At 46.3% G+C, this 27,981-nt stretch overlaps 1 protein-coding gene across 1 annotated transcript; it reads left to right on the top strand.

Annotated features, from left to right (window-relative positions):
* Positions 1–151: 151 nt before the first annotated feature.
* smyd1a (SET and MYND domain containing 1a) lies at positions 152–27,981 on the top strand. The gene is made up of 10 exons (XM_080510417.1): positions 152–444; positions 18,150–18,326; positions 19,339–19,552; positions 19,630–19,760; positions 23,810–23,848; positions 25,626–25,812; positions 25,889–25,981; positions 26,232–26,395; positions 27,426–27,594; positions 27,677–27,981. Exons 1-10 carry the CDS (start codon positions 308–310, stop codon positions 27,782–27,784), a joined length of 1,419 nt encoding a protein of 472 aa, XP_080366543.1. The 5' UTR covers positions 152–307; the 3' UTR covers positions 27,785–27,981.

The raw sequence follows: 27,981 nt of genomic DNA, 5'->3' as shown, positions 1-27,981 counted from the left end.
AGTCCGGTCACGTCTGTCTGACAGACAGCAGCAGCTGCTCTGGACCAAAATACCACCGCGTGAACGAACCCAAACAAGGGACGACACCCACCAAGTCGCCCTCCCACTGCTTTCTGCCTCCACTGCCCTCCACCCCCTGGAGGAGTGTAACCCTCAGAGGGGATTTATTTTGGGCTGGAGAAGAGGGGCTGGGCTAAGCAGGGACTGAGGGAAGAACTCACTAAGGTCTCTCCACTGATCTGGACCGTCCCTCCGTCAGGGCCCGTCTCCTTCCTCCGCCTGCTCCGGGTTTTGCTTGGTCGGCACAATGACTCTGGGGAACATGGAGAGCGCTCAGCTGTTTGATGCTGGAGACAAAGGGCGAGGCCTGAGGGCCGCCAAAGAGCTCAACAGCGGGGAGGTGGTTTTCTCCGAGCCCAGTTTCTCCGCCGTGGTCTTTGACAGGTACGATCCTCCTGGATGCTGCAGTTTGTCGAGCGAACAGACGGCTATAAGTTGGATCTGCTGCAAACTGAGCATGTGGTTTGCAGATCTGCTGAGAGCATGTTGTGGACTGCTTTATCTGCCCTTCTCTGGCCTGTGACCTCATATCAACATCTCCAGATTCTCATGACTCCAGCGAGGTGTCATGTGAACTTGAACTTGGCCATTTCGTACTCGGGTTCGATTTTCAAATGCAGAGAAGCTGTACTCAAAAGATGATGACACCTTGCCAGCTTTGAAACACAACTCTTGGGAGCAAGTGTTGCAGAAAACACTTGAAATGTTTATACGTTTAGACAAACTTGATTTACAATGTTAAAAAAAAAAAAAAAAAAAATCCCAACCTGAAGAAACAACCAGGATTTCATTTCAAAATCACAGATGAATCGCTCTTATTTCTTTGTTGTAGCTTCTCCCTCAGAACAGCATGGTTCAGTGTTTTTAGCAAACCAAAGAGAAACACAAATATTTGATGTGACGTGTCCATCCAACTCAAATACTTCTAAAGTGTGTTTTTAGGCTTCATTTCCTGCAAATAGCAGGATTAACATGACAAAAAGTCACTGATAGTTATGAAGGTAACATTTCCACAGGAAATTCTCATAATTCCTTCGTGATGCCGACTCGGTAACAGGTCGCATGTTTGAGTCACATGTTGAAGTTGTATGTAAAGATATTTTTACACTCGAGAAAGTAGTTGAATAGAGGAGCTTGATTATGTGGGCTTACTGGTGTGGGGTTGATTTGCATCTTTATTCAAGCGAGAGCATGAACTTTGTTCCGGGACATTTGGGACGGTACGACACGTCACGGTAGATCCCACATGCTTCGCTGCTCTGTCCTTGTCAGAATTACATTTAAACATGTTAGAAACTCTTCTCGAGACATGTTATATAACACATTGCTTTGATTGTAAAAGCTTGTAGTTTTGAATGTTGTCAGAATTCCACCAGTGTTTGTCTTCACTGGGATGTTTTGGGAAACCAGAGCTCAGTGGGGTGTCTGCAGGTTTTCAACAGAAGAAGCAGAGTGCTGGTTGTGCTCTTTGGATGAATTCAGTCTCACCTGTCGGTGATCCAATGGCTTTAATTTGAATCTGAAAGCACGTGCATGACGTTGTAAGAACAAGCAGAAGCTGTTTGGAACTCCGTCACACAGACTATGAACATATCCTGGGCTTTTCTCTAAATAGCCTGACGTGTCCTTCTCTGGCAGCTTGTCAGAAAGTGATCCAGTAGCTCAGTGCGAGTCTTGTGAGGCTGGAGCTGTGAAATGTAAAGTCCAGGATCACAGAGAGAAAGGAGTGATGGTGGAGGGTTTAGAGCTGCGTGAGGTTCTGTTCACTGTCTTTGAGGACAGGTCCAGCAGGCTGAATAAACTGTTTACACTCTGATCCATGCTGCTGTTTGCTACAGACTGAGGATTTAATCAAATCCGGAAAACTTCCAGCAGATATACAGCAGAAGCATTTTATTAAAAGTGCTCTTTGCCAGCATGTTCAAATGCACCACACTTTAAGAATAAAGTAACAGAAAGACCAAAAAATGAACAACCATATCAAATCTGTTTGCGTTTCATATATTGTACAGTAATCAAAACATCCTTCTTTGTAGATCGTTCTTCACTTCCTTCAAATATATTCAGTATTTGAAAGATGTGAAGGACAATCGGAGGCTGGACTGAGAGTACAGTCCCTTCAGGTGACTGTTGTTGGTGTTGGGATGTTGCATGACGACAGCCTGACGACGGTCAAACAAAATGTCACATGTCTGATATGTAATGTTGACAAAGGGAAAGAGAAGAAACCTGATCCCGAGATGTTGGGCGTGAAGAGAGTAAAGTTGTGACTGTCTATGCACAGTTTGGGGGACACTCACATTTTTTTTTTAATTTGTATGGAGCTTTTAAAAACACTCAAAGATGCTTTACATCAATATAAAATCAACAAGCATAAAATGGAGAAACTTCATTTAAAAAAGTTATTAAAAAGTCACTTTCTGGCTGTGCAGTCGTCCCGTGATGAAGTCCAGCAGCAGAACCACAAACTTCTGTGTGATCAACTTGTCTTCTCCGGTGCAGACGGCAGCTTCATGAGATTCTTTTCACTCCTCTTGGCACCTGAAGCGAAGACTCGTCAGTGTGACTCAATCATTAATGCAAAGCTTTTTCCACTGATAGAACAATCTCCCCTCGCAAGACAAACAATGGGCTTCCTTCATCTTTGGAAGGTTCTTGATATAAACCTCACTTCAATGTCAGCAGTGCTTACTGCTTTGTGGGGTTTTCTATCTCATCTATTATTGCTGCAATCTTGGAAGCAATGGGAACCTGTCATGACTAACATGGGTGACATATTGTCATTAATATGGTTCTTTTGTTGCCCAAACTTCTTTGGATTTCTCACTTGGCTAGCTCTTATAGTCCAATAGCTTCAGCAATGGGTAATGCAGTTCTTTAGATATTATTTATCACAGTATAATTGGATCATTCAAAAGATTTGTTCAAAAGATTTATTCACCGAATCCTTCAGTGGATGTTCCGGAGGAGCCCTGACATCTAAAGAACTGCAATGCCCATCACTGGAGCAGTAAGCTCAGTGGCAGCAGTACAATCAAGCACAACATACTGAGGCCAGTGAGCATACTGAAAAGTCTTCGAGACACTTCTGGTTGTTAGATTTCACAGTACGTGAACGATTCACTGAACAAGCACGGTTCAGAATCAGAATCAGAAGCTTTATTGTCATTGTACAGGTACAAGTACAGGTACAACGAAATTGCATAGAAAGTTTTGGGGAAAGAAGGAAACATGAGGTGAGGAGAGGAGGGAAAAAGGCAGATTAAAAAAATCTTAAAATCTTAAAAAAGGCAGATTACAGACTGTGCTCCTCAGAGCACAGTCTGTAATTGGGAGGGAAAAACCCCACCTCAGGCACATTTAGCATCAACACAGACAGGTTACAACATATTTCTCCAGACAGCGCTTTGGATATGTGAAGGGTAGTTTTGCAGCCCGCCACTAGGAGAAGGTGTTTTCAGTCGCACAGCCCACACTCACATCCAGGAGAGTTGAAGACAAAACACAGCCTTGGCGACTGGGTGTCTGGGAGCCGAATGTTGATTATCTTTGTTTTCGTTCAGGCGATTCAGCTTTATCTGTCGACCTTGAGTGTCTCTGGTCTTCATGCTGCTCCAATTGTGGCCATATTTTAGCTTCCCAACCGAGTTCCAATATCCTCAAAATGGTTCCAATTTTGCGTAAACGTTCAAGAGTCGTGACTTGCGTACTCTTGAGTTGGTTTATCACATGAGTCTGAGCGTTCAAAGCTCGGCGCAGTCCCTCAGTGACGATAGGCAGCCTTCCCAATGCAGCTGCTAGCGTCTTCTACACTTTGATAGATCAGAAAGCCTCCAGCTCCAATCAGCAGCATACCTGCTATCATGAATCCCAATATGTAGACGTCCTCCACATCCTCCATGGAAAGAATGGCTAAACACAGGGACCTCCAGGAACCCCAGGAACCTCCAGGAACCCCAGGAACCTCCAGGACCTCCAGGGACCTCCAGGAACCCCAGGAACCTCCAGGAACCCCAGGAACCTCCAGGAACCCCAGGACCTCCAGGAACCTCCAGGGACCTCCAAGAACCTCCAGGGACCTCCAGGGACCTCCAGGAACCCCAGGAATCCAGCATGTATCCGGCTGCAAACGTCCCATCAGGACATGGGGGCTCTCCTTTGCCCGGTCTTCGTGTCGTAAACATTTAGTCGATCGCATTGAGAGACCAGCTGATCAATTCCATGGTTCTGGTTAAATTCTGATGTGGGTCTGTAGAGATTCTCTTGAGAGATCAGACACAGGACAGTACAGGATGGAGCAGCAAGCAGGGAGGACGAGGAGGAGAGGAGAGGAGAGGGGAGGACGAGGGAGGAGAGGAGAGGAGAGGGGAGGACGAGGGAGGAGAGGAGAGGAGAGGGGAGGACGAGGGAGGAGAGGAGAGGAGAGGGGAGGACGAGGGAGGAGAGGAGAGGAGAGGGGAGGACGAGGAGGAGAGGAGAGGAGAAGGGAGGACGAGGGAGGAGAGGAGAGGAGAGGGGAGGACGAGGAGGAGAGGAGAGGAGAAGGGAGGACGAGGAGGAGAGGAGAGAAAAGCGTCCGCCTTCGCTGAGAGCCGGAGTCAGAGGATCTGACAACCTCAGCCTCATTTTCTCAATTTGCTGATTTCATCTCTCATTCTAAACAATGAGAGGTGGTAAGATTTTTAAAATAATGAAATAAAAAACCTATGCTAGTATCAGAGCATGTAGTACTTTTAAGAAGATACAAGTCTTGCAGTCAGTGTTCTGTACTTATTTTTAAAGGAACACTACTATGCATCGCATTATATATTCCTTTGTGATGCAATTGCAATAATTTCTGTTGATCATCCCTGTGGTGCAGTTACAGGCTCCGTAATATGCATGTGTCAAAGATAAAGTTTATTCAAGTCAAGCCAAGTCCTTTATTTATCACACTCTTTGTATAAAAACTGTTGTTTCGTTGTCGAACAAACCCAAAACATTTCACTGCACATTATACTGTGTGTATACTGTGCGCACATTATACACACAGTATAATGTGCAGTGAAATGCTTGGGGTATGTTCGACACCGAAACAACAGTTTTTATAGGACAGAAGAATAAAAAAATTAAATCTTTAAATTTAAAACACAAATAAGGAAAATAACACAATATATGACTATAATATTATTAATAATAAAGAAAATGAAGGCACACAAAATATAAAAGAAAATAAGCAAGTAAACAGTACATATAAGGCAGTTTGTCTGGACTATTTTCCTCGGTTTTGCAGGTGGAAAAGCAGAGGGAAGAAGATCCTTGTCTTCCTGTCTGTGTTTGCCTTCAGGCAGCAGCAACGCCGCCCTGCTGACAGCAGAGAGAACAGTCTGTTGCTGGAGTGGGGGGCTCACCCAGAATCTTCTTGTCCTTTAACCTTCACCATTTGCTGTAGATATCCTGAAGGTTGGGGAAGGTGGTTGTGGTTGTGATGGTGCCTTGCCGAGTGGACCCTCCTCTTCAGGCGCTGCTGCCCCTCTTGGTGATGATCCTCCAGACAAAACACTCTCAATGATACAGGTGTAGAAGTTTCCGAGCATCTTGAGGGGGAGTTCTTAAGAGCACTGAGGTGGTGGAGACATTGTGGAGCTTCTTCACCAGGTGTTGATGTGGCAGGACTACGTCAGGTCCTGCAGTGACGTGTGGTCAGGTGAGGCAGGGGAGGCAGTGCCTCACCTGCCATCATGAAAAAAGAAAAAAAAAGAAAAATGTACATGAAATAAATATTCATATTTTCCACTGATTTGTGTTAAAGACGCATTTTCAGTATGACTCAAGATATTTTTGACATTTTATTAAAGGTATAGTAGAGGATTTTCTTCTTCCGGGTGGATCATCAAAATAACTGGTCCTCCCAATTGTCAATCATTCTGGTGATATATGACGTAAGGCCGTCGTACGTGCTCGTCCCTGCGCGCAGCTCACTCCACACGGTCCTCATCATGCCGGTGGCCGACCCCACGCATTATTCTCCGACATTTTTACACAGTTTCACCCCCTCTGGTGCAAATCTTCTTGTAAAGTGAGCTTATGTGAGCGATGCCGACTTGTGACTTGTAAACAGAGCGTGCACGAGGAGAACTGGGCTCGTCACGTCTCTCGCACGCGTTTTAGTAGGCGTTCCGTCTCGGGAGCAGGTACAGCGTTGCGCATGCGCATTTTTTTCAAACGGTGGAGAGGGAGGTTCTTTCCTAAAATTCCTGAAAATCCTCCTGTATACCTTTAATTAAAAATGGTTGAGTTTGAGTATTTGTAGATGAAATCCAGGCAGAAATCCCAGGTGAGGCAGTGGAGAGCTATTCCTCATGTCTGACTGATCCAGTACAAACTGGGTCACATGACGATTCTGTTCCTCAGCATATCAACAATATGAACATCCATCCATCCATCCATCCATCCATCCATCCATCCATCCATCCATTATCTGCCACTTATCCAGGCCGGGTCGTGGAGGCAGCAGTCTGAGCAGAGTTGCCCAGACTTCCCTCACCCCAGACTCTTCCTCCAGCTCTTCCAGTGGCACCCCAAGGCGTTCCCAGGCCATAGAGAGACATAGTCTCTCCAGAGTGTCCTGGGTCTGCCCCGAGGCCTCCTGTCAGAGGGACATGCCCGGAACACCTCCCTGGGGAGGCGTCCGGGGGGCATCTGAAACAGTGGCCCGAGCCACCTCAGCTGGCTCCTCTGGATGTGGAGGAGCAGCGGCTCTACTCCGAGCTCCTCCCTGGTGACTGAGCTCCTCACCCCATCTCTAAGGGTGACTGAGCTCCTCACCCTATCTCTAAGGGTGACTGAGCTCCTCACCCTATCTCTAAGGGTGACTGAGCTCCTCCCCCTATCTCTAAGGGTGACTGAGCTCCTCCCCCTATCTCTAAGGGTGACTGAGCTCCTCACCCTATCTCTAAGGGTGACTGAGCTCCTCACCCTATCTCTAAGGGTAACTGAGCTCCTCACCCTATCTCTAAGGGTGACTGAGCTCCTCACCCTATCTCTAAGGGTAACTGAGCTCCTCACCCTATCTCTAAGGGTAACTGAGCTCCTCACCCTATCTCTAAGGGTAACTGAGCTCCTCACCCTATCTCTAAGGGTGACTGAGCTCCTCCCCCTATCTCTAAGGGTGACTGAGCTCCTCACCCTATCTCTAAGGGTGACTGAGCTCCTCACCCTATCTCTAAGGGTGACTGAGCTCCTCACCCTATCTCTAAGGGTGACTGAGCTCCTCACCCTATCTCTAAGGGTGACTGAGCTCCTCCCCCTATCTCTAAGGGTGACTGAGCTCCTCACCCTATCTCTAAGGGTGACTGAGCTCCTCCCCCTATCTCTAAGGGTGACTGAGCTCCTCACCCTATCTCTAAGGGTGACTGAGCTCCTCACCCTATCTCTAAGGGTGACTGAGCTCCTCACCCTATCTCTAAGGGTGACTGAGCTCCTCCCCCTATCTCTAAGGGTGACTGAGCTCCTCACCCTATCTCTAAGAGTGACTGAGCTCCTCCCCCTATCTCTAAGGGTGACTGAGCTCCTCACCCTATCTCTAAGGGTAACTGAGCTCCTCACCCTATCTCTAAGGGTGACTGAGCTCCTCACCCTATCTCTAAGGGTGACTGAGCTCCTCACCCTATCTCTAAGGGTACGCCCAGCCACCCTACGGAGGAAGCTCATTTCAGCCGCTTGTATCTGGGATCTGGTTCTTTCGGTCATGACCCATAGTTCATGACCATAGGTGAGGGTAGGAATGAAGATCGACCGGTAAATCGAGAGCTTCGCTTTTTGGCTCAGCTCCTTCTTCACCACGACGGACCGATACAACGTCCGCATAACTGCAGACGCTGAACCGATCCGCCTGTCGATCTCACGCTCCATCTTTCCCCCACTCGTGAACAAGACCCCAAGATACTTGAACTCCTCCACCTGGGACAAGGGCACTCCACCGACCTGGAGGGGGCAAGACACCTTTTTCTGGTCGAGAACCATGAACATTACACTGATATTTGTTACACAGCAGGACTCTCTGCAGTCTGTGTCCTGTATTTAATGTATGTGTGAGAGAATTGTTCCTGCTGATCGTAACAATATAGCAGAGAAAAGTCAGGCCAGTGAGGCTGCAGGTACCCAGCTTCACCTCAAGGGGGCGTTGGTGAACTGAATTTTGGTCATAATCTCCATTTAGACAGTTTTGTTTTTGTTTTTTGTTTTTTATAAATAAGATAGGAGTAAGGAGAAAAAAAAACCGATATTTGCCCTACAAAGAAAGTGTCTGTTATAGAAATGGACAGAGCACAAAAAATTTAAGTATGTAAAAACTAAACTTTTGGCCTAAAATATTTTTTTCACATCATTTTGATAGACAACCTTTATTAAAATCGATTAAAGCGCCTGAATTTAAAGTTTGAAAATTGACAGAAATACAGTATTTACTGTAAACCAATTAGAGTAGAGATGTGTGCAGCACTAATTTAATTTTGACCTTCAGAAAAAATTTCTGTTATTTTTTTTTTTAATTAGTTATTTTTTTTTATATCAACTTAACAGACATATAGTGTGTTGTTGTGCAAGTTGGGCATGCTAAAAGTCATTTCCCTCTGACATCAACGAAATGTGTAATACACTTGAAAACTTTCACTCCAGTCTCTCCGCTGCTGCTGCTGAGTCTGTCCTGCACTGCTGAGTCTCATTGTCGGACCGCCGAACGCTTTAAGTTTGTTTATCTGGAAAGTCTGTAGAAACACCGAGGAGGTGATGGCAGACGTCACTAAGTTGCGTCGCCGTCGCATTATTATGACGTTACTAAGTGAAAGTACGGTCCGACTGCCACACTAACGTGATCGCATTTCAGTAACTCCTTTAGGAAGCCTCATAACACCTTTCCTTAACTCCTTTAGGAAGACTCATAACACCTTTCCTTCACTCCTTTAGGAAGACTCATAACACCTTTCCTTCACTCCTTTAGGAAGACTCATAACACCTTTCCTTAAGTCCTTTAGGAAGCCTCATAACACCTTTCCTTCACTCCTTTAGGAAGCCTCATGACACCTTTCCTTAACTCCTTTAGGAAGACTCATAACACCTTTCCTTAACTCCTTTAGGAAGCCTCATAACACCTTTCCTTCACTCCTTTAGGAAGACTCATAACACCTTTCCTTCACTCCTTTAGGAAGACTCATAACACCTTTCCTTAAGTCCTTTAGGAAGCCTCATAACACCTTTCCTTCACTCCTTTAGGAAGCCTCATGACACCTTTCCTTCACTCCTTTAGGAAGACTCATAACACCTTTCCTTCACTCCTTTAGGAAGACTCATAACACCTTTCCTTAAGTCCTTTAGGAAGCCTCATAACACCTTTCCTTCACTCCTTTAGGAAGCCTCATGACACCTTTCCTTAACTCCTTTAGGAAGTCTCATAACACCTTTCCTTAACTCCTTTAGGAAGCCTCATAACACCTTTCCTTAACTCCTTTAGGAAGCCTCATAACACCTTTCCTTCACTCCTTTAGGGAGCCTCATGACACCTTTCCTTAACTCCTTTAGGAAGTCTCATAACACCTTTCCTTCACTCTTTTAGAAAGCTTCCTAACACCTTTCCTTAAGTCCTTTAGGAAGCCTCCTAGCACCTTTCTAGGTGGTTAAGGTAAAGTCCATAGATAAGGAGAAAGGAGGAACTTTTCAGACGTACACTACGTATGGCCCAGACCAAGAGGACGGCCTCCTGAAGAATTAACTTCAGGAGGACTTCAATGCTCACCCATCAACAGAGCTGAGACTACAAATTGATGTCGCTACTACAGCCCTGGACACTCTTCTATCTAAAGAGGCTCAGCAGTCCCTCCTGTTTGCCAAACATCCATCCATCCATTGTCTACCGCTTATCCAGGCCGGGTCGCGGAGGCAGCAGTCTGAGCAGAGTTGCCCAGACTTCCCTCACCCCAGACTCTTCCTCCAGCTCCTCTGGTGGCACCCCAAGGTGTTCCCAGGCCATAGAGAGACATAGTCCCTCCAGGTGTACTGGGTCTGCCCCGAGGCCTCCTACCGGAGGGACATGCCCAGAACACCTCCCTGGGGAGGCGTCCGGGGGGCATCTGAAACAGAGGCCCGAGCCACCTCAGCTGGCTCCTCTCGATGTGGAGGAGCAGCGGCTCTACTCCGAGCTCCTCCCTGGTGACTGAGCTCCTCACCCTATCTCTAAGGGTGACTGAGCTCCTCCCCCTATCTCTAAGGGTGACTGAGCTCCTCCCCCTATCTCTAAGGGTGACTGAGCTCCTCACCCTATCTCTAAGGGTGCGCCCAGCCACCCTACGGAGGAAGGTCATTTCAGCCGCTTGTATCCGGGATCTGGTTCTTTCGGTCATGACCCATAGTTCATGACCATAGGTGAGGGTAGGAACGAAGATCGACCGGTAAATCGAGAGCTTTGCTTTTTGGCTCAGCTCCTTCTTCACCACGACGGACCGATACAACGTCTGCATAACTGCAGACGCTGCACCGATCCGCCTGTCGATCTCACGCTCCATCTTTCCCCCACTCGTGAACAAGACCCCAAGATACTTGAACTCCTCCACTTGGGACAAGGGCACTCCACCGACCTGGAGGGGGCAAGACACCTTTTTCCGGTGGAGAACCATGGCCTCGGATTTAGAGGTGCTGATCTTCATCCCAGCTGCTTCACACTCGGCTGAGAACCGCGCCAGTGCACGCTGAAGGTCCAGGTTTGATGGGGCCAACAGAACCACATCATCCGCAAATAGCAGAGATGAGATCCTGTGGTCCCCAAACTGGACCCCCTCCGGCCCCCGGCTGTGCCTAGAAATTCTGTCCATGTTGGTAATGAACTGAATCGGTGACAAATGACAGCCCTGCCAGAGGCCAACGTGCACTGGGAACAGGTCCGACTTTCTGCCGGCAATGTGAACCAGACTCCTACTCCGGGAATACAAAGACCGAACAGCCCTCAACAAGGGACCCCGGACTCCGTACTCCCGGAGCACCCCCCACAGGACATCTCGGGGGATGCGGTCGAACGCCTTCTCCAGATCCACAAAACACATGTGGACTGGTTTGGAGAACTCCCATGAACCCTCAAGCACCTGGTGGAGGGTATAGAGCTGGTCCAGTGTTCCACCATCAGGAGCACCTGGTGGAGGGTATAGAGCTGGTCCAGTGTTCCACCATCAGGAGAACCTGGTGGAGGGTATAGAGCTGGTCCAGTGTTCCACCATCAGGAGAACCTGGTGGAGGGTATAGAGCTGGTCCAGTGTTCCACCATCAGGAGAACCTGGTGGAGGGTATAGAGCTGGTCCAGTGTTCCACCATCAGGAGAACTTGGTGGAGGGTATAGAGCTGGTCCAGTGTTCCACCATCAGGAGAACCTGGTGGAGGGTATAGAGCTGGTCCAGTGTTCCACCATCAGGAGCTCCTGGTGGAGGGTATAGAGCTGGTCCAGTGTTCCACCATCAGGAGAACCTGGTGGAGGGTCTAGAGCTGGTCCAGTGTTCCACCATCAGGATAACCTGGTGGAGGGAATAGAGCTGGTCCAGTGCTCCACCATCAGGAGAACCTGGTGGAGGGTATAGAGCTGGTCCAGTGTTCCACCATCAGGATAACCTGGTGGAGGGAATAGAGCTGGTCCAGTGTTCCACCATCAGGAGAACCTGGTGGAGGGTATAGAGCTGGTCCAGTGTTCCACCATCAGGATAACCTGGTGGAGGGTCTAGAGCTGGTCCAGTGTTCCACCATCAGGAGAACCTGGTGGAGGGTATAGAGCTGGTCCAGTGTTCCATCATCAGGAGAACCTGGTGGAGGGTCTAGAGCTGATCCAGTGTTCCACCATCAGGAGCTCCTGGTGGAGGGTATAGAGCTGGTCCAGTGTTCCACCATCAGGAGAACCTGGTGGAGGGTATAGAGCTGGTCCAGTGTTCCACCATCAGGAGAACCTGGTGGAGGGAATAGAGCTGGTCCAGTGTTCCACCATCAGGAGAACCTGGTGGAGGGTCTAGAGCTGGTCCAGTGTTCCACCATCAGGAGAACCTGGTGGAGGGAATAGAGCTGGTCCAGTGTTCCACCATCAGGAGAACCTGGTGGAGGGTCTAGAGCTGGTCCAGTGTTCCACCATCAGGAGAACCTGGTGGAGGGTATAGAGCTGATCCAGTGTTCCACCATCAGGAGCTCCTGGTGGAGGGTATAGAGTTGGTCCAGTGTTCCACCATCAGGAGAACCTGGTGGAGGGTATAGAGCTGGTCCAGTGTTCCACCATCAGGAGAACCTGGTGGAGGGTATAGAGCTGGTCCAGTGTTCCACCATCAGGAGAACCTGGTGGAGGGTATAGAGCTGGTCCAGTGTTCCACCATCAGGAGCACCTGGTGGAGGGTATAGAGCTGGTCCAGTGTTCCACCATCAGGATAACCTGGTGGAGGGTATATAGCTGGTCCAGTGTTCCACCATCAGGAGAACCTGGTGGAGGTTATAGACCTGGTCCAGTGTTCCACCATCAGGAGAACCTGGTGGAGGTTATAGAGCTGGTCCAGTGTTCCACCATCAGGAGAACCTGGTGGAGGGAATAGAGCGGGTCCAGTGTTCCACCATCAGGAGAACCTGGTGGAGGGTATAGAGCTGGTCCAGTGTTCCACCATCAGGAGAACCTGGTGGAGGGTATAGAGCTGGTCCAGTGTTCCACCATCAGGAGAACCTGGTGGCGGGTATAGAGCTGGTCCAGTGTTCCACCATCAGGAGAACCTGGTGGAGGGTATAGAGCTGGTCCAGTGTTCCACCATCAGGAGAACCTGGTGGAGGGTATAGAGCTGGTCCAGTGTTCCACCATCAGGATAACCTGGTGGAGGGTATATAGCTGGTCCAGTGTTCCACCATCAGGAGAACCTGGTGGAGGTTATAGACCTGGTCCAGTGTTCCACCATCAGGAGAACCTGGTGGAGGTTATAGAGCTGGTCCAGTGTTCCACCATCAGGAGAACCTGGTGGAGGGTATAGAGCTGATCCAGTGTTCCACCATCAGGAGAACCTGGTGGAGGGTCTAGAGCTGGTCCAGTGTTCCACCATCAGGAGAACCTGGTGGAGGGTCTAGAGCTGGTCCAGTGTTCCACCATCAGGAGCTCCTGGTGGAGGGTATAGAGTTGGTCCAGTGTTCCACCATCAGGAGAACCTGGTGGAGGGTCTAGAGCTGGTCCAGTGTTCCACCATCAGGAGAACCTGGTGGAGGGTATAGAGCTGGTCCAGTGTTCCACCATCAGGAGAACCTGGTGGAGGGTATAGAGCTGGTCCAGTGTTCCACCATCAGGAGAACCTGGTGGAGGGTATAGAGCTGGTCCAGTGTTCCACCATCAGGAGAACCTGGTGGAGGGTATAGAGCTGGTCCAGTGTTCCACCATCAGGAGCACCTGGTGGAGGGTATAGAGCTGGTCCAGTGTTCCACCATCAGGATAACCTGGTGGAGGGTATATAGCTGGTCCAGTGTTCCACCATCAGGAGAACCTGGTGGAGGTTATAGACCTGGTCCAGTGTTCCACCATCAGGAGAACCTGGTGGAGGTTATAGAGCTGGTCCAGTGTTCCACCATCAGGAGAACCTGGTGGAGGGAATAGAGCGGGTCCAGTGTTCCACCATCAGGAGAACCTGGTGGAGGGTATAGAGCTGGTCCAGTGTTCCACCATCAGGAGAACCTGGTGGAGGGTATAGAGCTGGTCCAGTGTTCCACCATCAGGAGAACCCGGTGGAGGGTATAGAGCTGGTCCAGTGTTCCACCATCAGGAGAACCTGGTGGAGGGTATAGAGCTGGTCCAGTGTTCCACCATCAGGAGAACCTGGTGGAGGGTATAGAGCTGGTCCAGTGTTCCACCATCAGGATAACCTGGTGGAGGGTATATAGCTGGTCCAGTGTTCCACCATCAGGAGAACCTGGTGGAGGTTATAGACCTGGTCCAGTGTTCCACCATCAGGAGAACCTGGTGGAGGTTATAGAGCTGGTCCAGTGTTCCACCATCAGGAGAACTTGGTGGAGGGAATAGAGCGGGTCCAGTGTTCCACCATCAGGAGAACCTGGTGGAGGGTATAGAGCTGATCCAGTGTTCCACCATCAGGAGAACCTGGTGGAGGGTATAGAGCTGGTCCAGTGTTCCACCATCAGGAGAACCTGGTGGAGGGTATAGAGCTGGTCCAGTGTTCCACCATCAGGAGAACCTGGTGGAGGGTATAGAGCTGGTCCAGTGTTCCACCATCAGGAGAACCTGGTGGAGGGTATAGAGCTGGTCCAGTGTTCCACCATCAGGATAACCTGGTGGAGGGTATATAGCTGGTCCAGTGTTCCACCATCAGGAGAACCTGGTGGAGGTTATAGACCTGGTCCAGTGTTCCACCATCAGGAGAACCTGGTGGAGGTTATAGAGCTGGTCCAGTGTTCCACCATCAGGAGAACCTGGTGGAGGGTATAGAGCTGGTCCAGTGTTCCACCATCAGGAGAACCTGGTAGAGGGTATAGAGCTGGTCCAGTGTTCCACCATCAGGAGAACCTGGTGGAGGGTATAGAGCTGGTCCAGTGTTCCACCATCAGGAGAACCTGGTGGAGGGTATAGAGCTGGTCCAGTGTTCCACCATCAGGAGAACCTGGTAGAGGGTATAGAGCTGGTCCAGTGTTCCACCATCAGGAGAACCTGGTGGAGGGTATAGAGCTGGTCCAGTGTTCCACCATCAGGAGAACCTGGTGGAGGGTATAGAGCTGGTCCAGTGTTCCACCATCAGGAGAACCTGGTGGAGGGTATAGAGCTGGTCCAGTGTTCCACCATCAGGAGAACCTGGTGGAGGGTCTAGAGCTGGTCCAGTGTTCCACCATCAGGAGAACCTGGTGGAGGGTATAGAGCTGGTCCAGTGTTCCACCATCAGGAGAACCTGGTGGAGGGTATAGAGCTGGTCCAGTGTTCCACCATCAGGAGAACCTGGTGGAGGGTATAGAGCTGGTCCAGTGTTCCACCATCAGGAGAACCTGGTGGAGGGTATAGAGCTGGTCCAGTGTTCCACCATCAGGATAACCTGGTGGAGGGTATATAGCTGGTCCAGTGTTCCACCATCAGGAGAACCTGGTGGAGGGTATAGAGCTGGTCCAGTGTTCCACCATCAGGAGAACCTGGTGGAGGGTATAGAGCTGGTCCAGTGTTCCACTATCAGGAGAACCTGGTGGAGGGTATAGAGCTGGTCCAGTGTTCCACCATCAGGAGAACCTGGTGGAGGGTATAGAGCTGATCCAGTGTTCCACCATCAGGAGCTCCTGGTGGAGGGTATAGAGCTGGTCCAGTGTTCCACCATCAGGAGAACCTGGTGGAGGGTATAGAGCTGGTCCAGTGTTCCACCATCAGGAGAACCTGGTAGAGGGTATAGAGCTGGTCCAGTGTTCCACCATCAGGAGAACCTGGTGGAGGGTATAGAGCTGGTCCAGTGTTCCACCATCAGGAGAACCTGGTGGAGGGTATAGAGCTGGTCCAGTGTTCCACCATCAGGAGAACCTGGTGGAGGGTATAGAGCTGGTCCAGTGTTCCACCATCAGGAGAACCTGGTGGAGGGTCTAGAGCTGGTCCAGTGTTCCACCATCAGGAGAACCTGGTGGAGGGTATAGAGCTGGTCCAGTGTTCCACCATCAGGAGAACCTGGTGGAGGGTATAGAGCTGGTCCAGTGTTCCACCATCAGGAGAACCTGGTGGAGGGTATAGAGCTGGTCCAGTGTTCCACCATCAGGAGAACCTGGTGGAGGGTATAGAGCTGGTCCAGTGTTCCACCATCAGGATAACCTGGTGGAGGGTATATAGCTGGTCCAGTGTTCCACCATCAGGAGAACCTGGTGGAGGGTATAGAGCTGGTCCAGTGTTCCACCATCAGGATAACCTGGTGGAGGGTATATAGCTGGTCCAGTGTTCCACCATCAGGAGAACCTGGTGGAGGGTATAGAGCTGGTCCAGTGTTCCACCATCAGGAGAACCTGGTGGAGGGTATAGAGCTGGTCCAGTGTTCCACCATCAGGAGAACCTGGTGGAGGGTATAAAGCTGGTCCAGAGTTCCACGACCAGGACGAAAACCGCATTTGCCAAACATGAGATGTATGAATTTGAGAATAAACTAAGGAGGTATTTATCAAATTTGGTGAAGGCTGAACCCAACTCCAATCTGGTAAAAATGCCTAAAACAATAAAGATGTTAAAAACTAATTTATTGAATTTTACAAGAATCTGTCTATCTCAGGGTCAGACTGTCACTCTGACTCTCTTGCACATGATTTTCTCTCAGGTGTTGATCTCCCCCAAGCTGCACAGAGAGAGTTGTTGAACAGGCCGATTGCAAGTTGAGGAAGTTTAAGAAGCCATCAACACTTTAAAAAACAACAAGGCCCCTGGGCCGGATATCTTCACCCCACAATTTTATAAAGCTTTTCTTGATCTGCTGTTTGGCCCATTCTGTCATACTTCTTTAATTCAGGAGCCCTACCTCACACCATGATGGGTGCAAACATCTCCTTAATTCTGAAGAAGGGAAAGCCTGTGGATGACTGCCTCTTGCAGACCCACCTCTCTGCTGGACGGAGACCAGAAATTACTTGCTGAAATACTGGCCAGGAGACTAGAGTGTATCCTTCCTGATATTATTTCAGCAGACCAGAATCATCATTTCTGGTGAGTTGTAGCTGCGTTTATGTGTAAATGCAGAGAAATATCAGTTTTTTCAAATACCCATGTATGTGCAAATGTGGCCTGAGTGTGTGTTTTTGAGTTTTGGTTTTCATTTAATTTAATAAAAGTAGGTTTTTTTGGAACGTGTGTCTCCGTGTCTCTGTGGGAGAACCCGAGGGGGGTGTGCTCAACTGATTTGTGTTTCCAACAAGAGCAATCACAGCTTTGTGACCTCCAACAAGGGTCGACATGGACACATGGAAATGACACATATCCCACATCCAGATCAACTGTCTCTATTCATTTATTTAGTTTGGTGATGCCATGACTTTATTTCATAATTTGACAGAACACAGGATAAGGCAATATTGTTACCATCTTCTTTGTTATCACCGAACCACAGCTGAGAAGCCTGGCTGGTTATGGAGATTCACTCACTACCTTGTGGCTCGTGTCTGCTGGTAATTAAAGTTGTCTGATTCTGATGTGGAGTTGGATGGAGGGAGAAGGGACACATTTCCCACAATGCACTTGTCATTTAAAGTGACAGGCTACAAATATGACAATATATAGCGAAATTAAAATGTGTAACAATAATTTTTGATTTGGATCACCACCAGAAATGTAATGGATTCTTCCTTTGATCCAAATGCACCTGTGAACCAATTGTCATGAAGATCAGCTCATTAGTTTTTTGGATATCTTGTTAACAGACAGAAAGATGGACAAATAAACGTGGATGTTTTAAAGCCTTCTTGATGGCGGTAACAAAACAACAAGTCGCTATCAAGAAGAGAAACCCAGCAAATAGATACAACAGTTTCCAAATTGTCCAGAAGTTGTTGGGGTCTTACAGAGACAACTTCATACTCAGTATTTTCTATTAGACCTGCTCATGGTCAGTTCAAGGACAAGATACTATTTACTGTTTAGCTTCAGTCAGTAAAATCTCCTCCCATCCCTTAAGTTGAGAATCTATTTATTGGTGAGAGCATTCAGATCATTGACTCATGTTAAAGTCCACAAGCAGAATTCATGTTTGTCACCAAAGAATTAGATCAGTGTACTGACTCATATGTACTCCATGATGCTCTCACACCAAAAGTCTTCACTTCTGAGGAGGGAGAAGCCAACAGTGGATTTATGTCCTGCATTATGTATGTCACTGTTTACATTAGACAGTTGACATTTGCAGGCTTAAGATTTGACAGATGAATGCTGGACTGGGAGTGATGTCAGGAGAAACTCTTCCTGTACGTCCTCCTGTAGCCTCTAGTGGAACACATGGGATTATTTAAGAACTGAAGATGGCAGCTCCTCTCTGGGACTAAATCCAGTCTTGTTTTGCTCATTAGAAAATCTTCCGTGAGGAAAATGTGTTAATGTGTCGACGTTTGTGCGTCAGTTTGTCCACTCAGGTGTGCCACAGCTGTTTCCGCCACCAGGCCCAGCTCCACCGCTGCGCTCAGTGTAAGTTCGCCCACTACTGCGACCGGACCTGCCAGACGGCCTGCTGGGACGAGCACAAGCAGGAGTGTGGAGCCATCAGGAGGAGCGGGAAGGCCCCCAGCGAGAACATCCGGTGAGATTCCTCCTCCTCACGTCGCCTCCATCACTGCTTTACAAGCTACTCAATCACATCCTTCACTTTACAAAGGTTCACGCTTATGGGAATTCTTCACAATATATTTTCGACTCATTGGCTTGAGCTTTAGCAAATCTGCTTTTCATTCTCTTGTCAAGATGTTTTGATGATGATGATGATGATGATGATGATGATGATGATTATGATGATCAAACATCCATTGTGAGAGATTCACAATAATCTTTTTTCTGATGTGTTACCAAGTGAAATCGAAGCTGCTCTCACAGATCCCGATACGATGCCAATATTTTCCCATATGGAGGGAGAAAATCTCTACAAGACTTAAAATATCCCCTCAATGATATTGTAACATTGAACATTATGTGAAAAAACATGCAGGTAAAAAATATAAAATCAATAGAAACTACACAATAAATATTGATATTCTGACAAGAGCATTGATCCAGAAAACAAACCAAAAAAAATTGTTCTAGATCAATATCCTCGGCTCCCATCGTACAGTATTAACATGTCAGTTGTTAAGAATGCACAGAGGAAATGGAAACAGCACAGGAGAGAAGTTACTCTTCTGCTCCTCATATCTGTAGAACAGCTGCCCAAACTGAAATCACTGATTCTTTTCAACATCGTTGCCGCAGGATATGTTTTCCCATCATGAACTCCTAAGAAAAGGTTTTTTAGTTTCAGCTGGAGAAAAATGGAGGGTTTGAAATTAAAAAAAAGAGACTAATGTGATGTACTCATTGTGCCCCCCCACCCATAGTCTGGATGGATGGATGGATGGATCATAAATGTGTGGAAGTTCGAGGAATAAATACTGTCTTAACGATTCTGATTCAAGTTTGTTATTTGTATTTCCATAAATAAATGAATTATCAGATGAGATGTGACTGAAAGAGGCACAACACCATGGACAACAAGTCGATATTGTTCTTGTTGGGTGGTTTGAAATGGTGATTCCTCTCTTCCTCCCTCGTCCTCCCCCCAGCCTGGCAGCCCGGCTGCTGTGGCGGATCCACAAGATGACAGGCTTGGTGTCGGACAACCAGCTGGTGTCGGTGGACCAGCTGGAGGACCACGTGGCCGACCTTTCCAAAGAAGACCTGGACAAGCTCAACGCCGACGTGCAGACCTTCCTGAAGTACTGGTCGTACGGGAGGAAGCAGCACTCCATCGACTACATTTCACATCTCTTCGGCATTGTTAGTTTGCATCACACTGAATCAGCATTAGGCTGCAGTCTTCTGCAGGAATTCACTCGCTGCCATTGTGTGTGCAGATCAAGTGTAACGGATTCACCCTGAGTGACCAGAGAGGCCTGCAGGCTGTGGGTGTGGGTCTGTTTCCAAACCTCTGCCTGGTCAATCATGACTGCTGGCCCAACTGCACCGTCATCCTCAACCATGGAAAGTAGGTGATACTCCTTTAACTCAGGTGTGTGTCTGAGTGAAGAGGAATGGATAACCTGTGGATAGATGAGCAATCTAAAACTCCTCTATGACTCTGTCCAATCGGTCTTCATTGTCCCAACTTATCTGGAACTAGCAGCATTTCCACATATTTCCTGTTGTTGTCAGGATTAAAGGACCCATATTTGTCTATATTTAAGGTTTCACAGTCCCTCCTGTGCTCATGTGGGATAATAATGTGGGTGATCCAGTATAAACACTCACAACTAGTGAAATTCTAGTATTTCTTGGACTGAGCTGACGTCACCTCTCATGATGGTGGTTCTCAGCTCCTCCACCCTCACGGAGACTGCAGCCCAGCCCACAGCCGCCTCCTCCACCCCCTGGGTGACGTAGCCAGCAGCTCACGCTGGTAGTTGTAGTAATGTACTGACACATCTCGGCCCTCGTTAGTCTTTTATTGTGGGAATAGCAGCAGGTTTCAAGATGAGCTTCTGAGGAAGTCCAGTTTCAAAGTACCGTAGTTCTGGAAGCTTCTTTGGTGAAGAGTCGCTCACAAACAAACAAACATTGTTTGTGGAAAAGAACAACAAGTCCAGCCACATTGGCCGCTGTGCTTCTTCTTTCACAAGACAAATAGTGAGGAACCATACTGGTACCTGAAAACACATTTTCTCCAGTGGACATGATGGTGAAAACACATTTTCTCCAGTGGACATGAAGGTGAAAACACATTTTCTCCAGTGGACATGAAGGTGAAAACACATTTTCTCCAGTGGACATGAAGGTGAAAACACATTTTCTCCAGTGGACATGAAGGTGAAAACACATTTTCTCCAGTAGACATGAAGGTGAAAACACATTTTCTCCAGTGGACATGATGGTGAAAACACATTTTCTCCAGTGGACATGAAGGTGAAAACACATTTTCTCCAGTGGACATGATGGTGAAAACACATTTTCTCCAGTGGACATGATGGTGAAAACACATTTTCTCCAGTGGACATGATGGTGAAAACACATTTTCTCCAGTGGACATGATGGTGAAAACACATTTTCTCCAGTGGACATGAAGGTGAAAACACATTTTCTCCAAGTGGACATGAAGGTGAAAACACATTTTCTCCAGTGGACATGAAGGTGAAAACACATTTTCTCCAGTGGACATGAAGGTGAAAACACATTTTCTACAAGTGGACATGAAGGTGAAAACACATTTTCTCCAGTGGACATGATGGTGAAAACACATTTTCTCCAGTGGACATGAAGGTGAAAACACATTTTCTCCAGTGGACATGATGGTGAAAACACATTTTCTACAAGTGGACATGAAGGTGAAAACACATTTTCTCCAGTGGACATGATGGTGAAAACACATTTTCTCCAGTGGACATGAAGGTGAAAACACATTTTCTCCAGTGGACATGATGGTGAAAACACATTTTCTCCAGTGGACATGAAGGTGAAAACACATTTTCTCCAGTGGACATGAAGGTGAAAACACATTTTCTACAAGTGGACATGAAGGTGAAAACACATTTTCTCCAGTGGACATGATGGTGAAAACACATTTTCTCCAGTGGACATGAAGGTGAAAACACATTTTCTCCAGTGGACATGATGGTGAAAACACATTTTCTCCAGTGGACATGAAGGTGAAAACACATTTTCTCCAGTGGACATGAAGGTGAAAACACATTTTCTCCAGTGGACATGAAGGTGAAAACACATTTTCTCCAGTGGACATGAAGGTGAAAACACATTTTCTCCAGTGGACATGATGGTGAAAACACATTTTCTCCAGTGGACATGAAGGTGAAAACACATTTTCTCCAGTGGACATGAAGGTGAAAACATATTTTCTCCAGTGGACATGAAGGTGAAAACACATTTTCTCCAGTGGACATGAAGGTGAAAACACATTTTCTCCAGTGGACATGAAGGTGAAAACACATTTTCTCCAGTGGACATGAAGGTGAAAACACATTTTCTCCAGTGGACATGAAGGTGAAAACACATTTTCTCCAGTGGACATGAAGGTGAAAACACATTTTCTCCAGTGGACATGAAGGTGAAAACACATTTTCTCCAGTGGACATGAAGGTGAAAACATATTTTCTCCAGTGGACATGAAGGTGAAAACACATTTTCTCCAGTGGACATGAAGGTGAAAACACATTTTCTCCAGTGGACATGAAGGTGAAAACACATTTTCTCCAGTGGACATGAAGGTGAAAACACATTTTCTCCAGTGGACATGAAGGTGAAAACACATTTTCTCCAGTGGACATGAAGGTGAAAACACATTTTCTCCAGTGGACATGAAGGTGAAAACAGATGTGGAACAACAAAAACAGCAGTTCAATGTGAAGCAGCAGAGACTGAGAGAGCAGAGAAGAGGCTCCTTGTAGTGATGATCAAATTTGAACGAATCGTTCAAAACCCGCGAGTCACTTTACTGAACGATGACTCACGAGTTTTCACGTTCATTAACTCGTTCACTGAGTCATTTTTGCTACAGCCTCCTTGTAGCTGGGCCGCTAAGCACAGCAGCTTCCGGCTCCTGACATTCACATGAGGCTTTCAGCACACTGGAGTCAGCTTGGAGGTGAAGTTCAGCACGAATGACCGACTCACCTCCCTTCAATCGTTCAGCTCACATGACCGACTCACATCCCTTCAATCGTTCAGCTCACATGACCGACTCACCTCCCTTCAATCGTTCAGCTCACATGACCGACTCACCTCGAAACTCGAAAGAGTCGTTCACTGAATCGGTCAGTAGCACTTCCGCTGTGTCGTTCACCTCGTGAGCGGTGAGCGGTGAGTCCTCCCCCCCTCCCTCACCTGAAAATCTCTGAGTGACGGCGGAGAAAAAAATAATACATTGTTTGTTTCACAAAGCTTGTAGCGATAAATGCATGAATAATACATGGCTAAATACACAATAAACAATGTTAAAATACCACTGTAGCGTGTATTGTGTTACATTTAATATTGTCCCATATAATTAGTTCTGCCCTATGAACGTCACATTATTTATTATTAGATTATTTATTAGATACTAGTAAAAAAAGAAAATCCGAATGTTGGAAGAAAAAAAAAACTATAAAAACATATGTATACATTAATATATACTGTATATCTGCCATTCTGGATGCCAGGTATTTATTCAGTTTAATCATTTATCTAATTTATTTCCTGGTTCAACTAAACCTCAAAAACAACACACATAATCTAGAATAAGGAGACCAGGACCACTAAAAACTAGTGTGTACTTATTGTTTATTTTCCTCAGAAGTGTTTCATCATTTTCCTATGAATACATGATTCTCCCCCTGGTTCATGTCGCAGTTCAGCCTCCAGGTCCTGGAGCGGGTGGAAATAGTGCGCATGCGCAACTGAATCAAATGACTCAAATGACTCAAATGACTCAAATGACTCAAATGACCGATTCACTTGGATGAACGACTCAAAAACCCGTGAGTCCGTTCGAGGAGTCGGGTTTCTCATCACTAGCTCCTTGGCACACTGGTGGGTGTGTCTTGTTTTGGTTTCTCCTCATGTCAATCTTCCTGGAGGCGGGGCTTCTCCAGCTCTGTGACGTCATCAAATAGAATCAAGGTGTTGAGCTCCCCCACCAGGTAGAACAGAGAAAGTTCACTGTGAACTCAACTTGAGGGAATCAATGAAAAAACACTTTGGGGATTATATGAACCCCAAATAGCACTTTTATCATGTTTAAAGCACAGAAAAGTCGTTTTAGTATAATATGGGACCTTTAATGAGTGAGATCAGGATTTAATGACATGCTCTTCTCCTCCAGTAAATAGGAGTTTGGTTTCTTTGTTGAGTACAACGGCCTCATATAATGCTAACGCTAATGTTAACAGTGGAAAAACAAAGGGTTTTTTTGAATTTTTTTAGAAAGCTTTTGTAGAATTGGGGCAGAATTGGTAACTTAACTTCGTGTGATTTACTGATGAATTGACAGATGTTTTGGATGAAAGCTGGCTCAACATTGAAGTTTAAATTCACTTTCTTTTGCAGCCAGTCAGCTGTGAGCTCTGCTCTTCACTCGCAGAGGAGGTGATCATCACACACACACACACACACACACACACACACACACACACACACACACACACACACACACACACACACACACACACACACACACACACACACACACACACACACACACACACTGTGTAACTGTGTGTACAATTGGTTGTTTGACAAAAGACATGCAAGGTTTTCCGTCTGTCCTCACAAATGAAAGTGCATTCTAGAGATATAGTGTCTGTAGCCTAAATCACAAAAGCAAACGCAAGAGGTGGAAAAAGTGCTAAAATAATGTACTCAATTAAAAGTACAATTACTTTAACAAGTAAAAGTACCAGTCTCAACAAAGGCAATGGGATAGATATCTAGAAGTAGCTGTTCTTAATGAAACAACTTTACAAATTAAAGCGTATTGACAGTGAAACTGTAAGTCTAGAACTCAGAATGTTTGACAGTTACAAGCTGTGACTTTTCCTGAAAGAGCCAAAGAAGAACCTCTAGTGTCAGGTACCATCACCATGATTGTAGCACTAAACTGTGGTATTCTTTGATATACAACTGTCTCTACCAGTCAAATAAGGGTGGAGCTAAGAGCTGAACCACAGACATTTGTAAAATCCAGACCAGACGGCTGTTTGAGGCGTCCATGATCTCTATCCTCCAGTTATGGCCTAACAACACTGAGGAGCATGAGAAAAAATTAAGTTAGCCAAATAAATCGCTTTTCAAGGGTTCATCCATCACATTTCATGTGTAAAACATTACAAATAACCAGTAAAACATTCGTATATGTACCCACGATAACATTTGTTCATTTCATGGTTTTATATTGAAGTCATTGTCACATCATGGGCAAAATAAATAAATGGGCTTTTCCATAAACTTCAATTTATTTTTCTTTATTTGTGTTTCTTTATGTAAAGCGTCTTTGAGTGCCTGAAAAAGCATTATACTCTCTTGATGAATTGTTATTAATATAAATCATGAATGACTCTGAACTGATGGAAGTTGATGAGCGTTGATGTTTAAGAGGCAGGGAAGTTGACAGGACAGTAACTTGTCCTGTAATACTCGGAGGTCAGGGAACTTCAAAACACTAAAAGTCTTTAAAAAGCTATTTGTGTTACTATTGAAGAGGTTATTGTGAAGCCTCTTTGTGATGTGAAACTAATATCTATACATATATATTATGCATGTCACACATTGTATTCAAATTATGTTTTGCATGAATAACAGAGCCTCAGAGGAGCCTGAATGAGGACAGTGTGTCACAGGAGGACACACACAGACTCACACTTACAGGCAATTTAGTGTCACCTGACATACATGTTTTTGTAATGTTGGAGGAAACTGTAGTACAAAGAGGTAACTCATGCACACACAAGGAGAACATCTTACATGTCCATCATTTTTAAACCATTATTGTATTGATTAAATATGCACTCAGAAACAGATCGAGATTATAGCGCAGTACACTATTTTAATAAAACATACTCAAGTTAAAGTCAAAAATACTGAGTTTCAAAACAACTTTTAAAAAAGTACAACCACAAATAAACTACTCAATTACAACAATGCGAGTAAATGTAATTTGTTACTGTCCACCTCTGGAAAAGAGATATTGTGAGAGCTGATGGTTTGTAGTTAAGAATTTAAAGAAGCTAAAACACTTGCATTTAAAAAAAAAAAAAGAAGCCCAGAATACAATTGGTTGGACACTTTTTCTGATTGGTGGATGGCGTGGAGCTCAGGATGCAGGCTGAGCAGAATGATTCTGTCCTTTCCTCCGTCTCTGTCCCAGGGTGGAGCTTCGGGCTCTGAGGACCATCGCTGAGGGTGAAGAGCTGACCGTCAGCTACGTGGACTACCTCAACGTGTCCACCGACCGCCAGAAGAAGCTCAAGCAGCATTTCCACTTCGACTGCACCTGCGAGCACTGCAGGCAGCACACCAACGACGCCCTGATGACCGCCAGCGCCGACAGCAAAGTGAGAGCGACTGTGTGGCTCCTGATGGCATTGGTCTTTTGGATTTTCACACCATTGTCCTTTGTGCGTCTTCCAGCCTTCTGCTGATGCGGTGAAAGAGGTGACGGCGCAGAGCGAAGAGCTTCTGGAGAAGATCGAGGCGTCCCGTGTGAACGGAAACTACCACCAGGTTTCTCACACGGCTGCCATTGCTGCTCTCTTTGGTTTGCTTGTTGTAGCAAGTGATTGCATCACATGTGGCGTTTTGGTGTTTTCTGTCAGGACTGTTAAGATGAAGGAAGCACAGCCTTGTGTACCAAGTGGCATGAACTTGATGGAATAGCCCTTGTTAAAAGTTGTTAAGCTGTTACCAAGTGGGCATTATTGCTTTGACGTTACAAGATTGCTGATCTGCTGAGGCTCTTTTTCTTCTCTTTCAGATGTTGAAGCTTTGCCTCGAGTGTCTGGAGAAGCAGCAGAACGTCCTGGCTGACACTAACCTGTATAAACTGCGAATGCTCAGCGTTGCCAGTGAGGTGCTGTCGTACCTGAAGTCCTTCTCCGAAGCTGCAGTTTACGCCCACAGAATGGTGGAGGGATACAAGTGAGTGCTGATGGGCGATCATCTGAAGTTACATTCCAACAGGTGTGGTGTTTGCCCAGGGCAGAAAACAGGTCCGCCATTGCATGTGCCACCCAACAGAAAACCAATGAGAGATTAACTCTTTAATCATGTAATCATCAGTTATTTAATTTCAATGGAATCAATAAATTATTTTTATTCTGCTTGTCAGGTTGGACAGACGAGTCACAGGCCGTCATAATGAGCTCAGGTTAATGCCTTCAATTCACAGCTCCTCAATCTAAATGTTGAAATGTGTCAAAGACCAGAGGAAATAACTGCAAATAACTGTAACCCCTCTGAACTGTGTCCTGGACTTTGAACACACACTTTCTGAGATTTAACTGCTGGTAAAGTAGCAATGGTTCATTGGAATAGAACCCAAATGCAGTATAACAGGATCTTTTTTCAGTTGAGGGCCTATATAAAGCTGGTTCAGTAAAATACAAGTGGCATAACATAACATTAGGAAAACGTTGACATTTAGTCAAATAACATTTCACAACCCTGAACAAGCTCAAGGAAAATAAGTGAAATCCAAATATGTTGTGAAAAATACTCAAAAGACATGCCTTCTTCCATTTGCAGCTCTCATTCTGTCTTATTCTTATTATATCTGTTCACAGAATGAAAGAAAAATGTCATAATTTGGCCAAAACAATGAAAGATCATTGACAATGCATCTCAGCTCGACTTTCAGTGTCTAATCGATCACCGTTTCTAAAACTGTGTGAGCCTTTTGCTCTCTGCTTTTGGCCCACAACCCATATGATTATAAAATATAAACATCTACAACTAAATTAACACAGAATAGTAAATGGACTTTTCTTATGTAGCACATTTAGCTACATTCACACACACTAATAACAACAAGGAGGTCGGCATTAAATGTCTAAACTTGGAAAACGACCCACTCTGTCCACATATTGGTTCCGATTGATTCTGTTGAGTTATGACTGTAGGATTCATTCAATTCTGTGTTTATTTTGATCTCCTTCTTCCCCATCGACAGGAAACTGTACCACCCCAATAACGCCCAGCTGGGGATGGCCATAATGCGAACCGGCATCACGCACTGGCATGCAGGGCAGATTGAGACAGGCCACGGCATGATCTGCAAGGCTTACGGCATCCTGATGGTGACTCACGGCCCAAACCACGCCATCACCAGGGACCTGGAGGTACGGCATGATGACGTCTTCAGGGTCACAGCTACAAACAGGAAAGAGGTCTTTGATGGTATGAAAACACATTTGTTTGCAGGCCATGAGGATGCAGACCGAGATGGAGTTGAAGATGTTCAAAGATAACAAGCATGAGTACAACACCATGAGGGACGCCGCTCTGAAGAACCAATCCAAAGGCCTCTGAAGGAAGCAGCGACCACCTTCTTACCTGACGCTGCTGTCACTGACAAAGTGAACGGTTTCACTCTTTCATGGACATAACCTGAGTTTGATCTGAAGTCTGCAGGCAGCCACCGGCTGGCCTCTCCCTCAGTGTACACAGTTGTCGTACGAACAGGTGTAACACAACAATCACTTCAATAAAAGTGGAGAGTTGGCTGA

The sequence above is a fragment of the Blennius ocellaris genome (assembly GCF_963422515.1).
Source record: "Blennius ocellaris genome assembly, chromosome: 15".
NCBI classification, from domain to species: Eukaryota; Metazoa; Chordata; class Actinopteri; order Blenniiformes; family Blenniidae; genus Blennius; species Blennius ocellaris.
The sequence above is the reverse complement of the archived record's forward strand: the minus strand, read 5'-3'. Positions and strand labels throughout refer to the sequence as shown.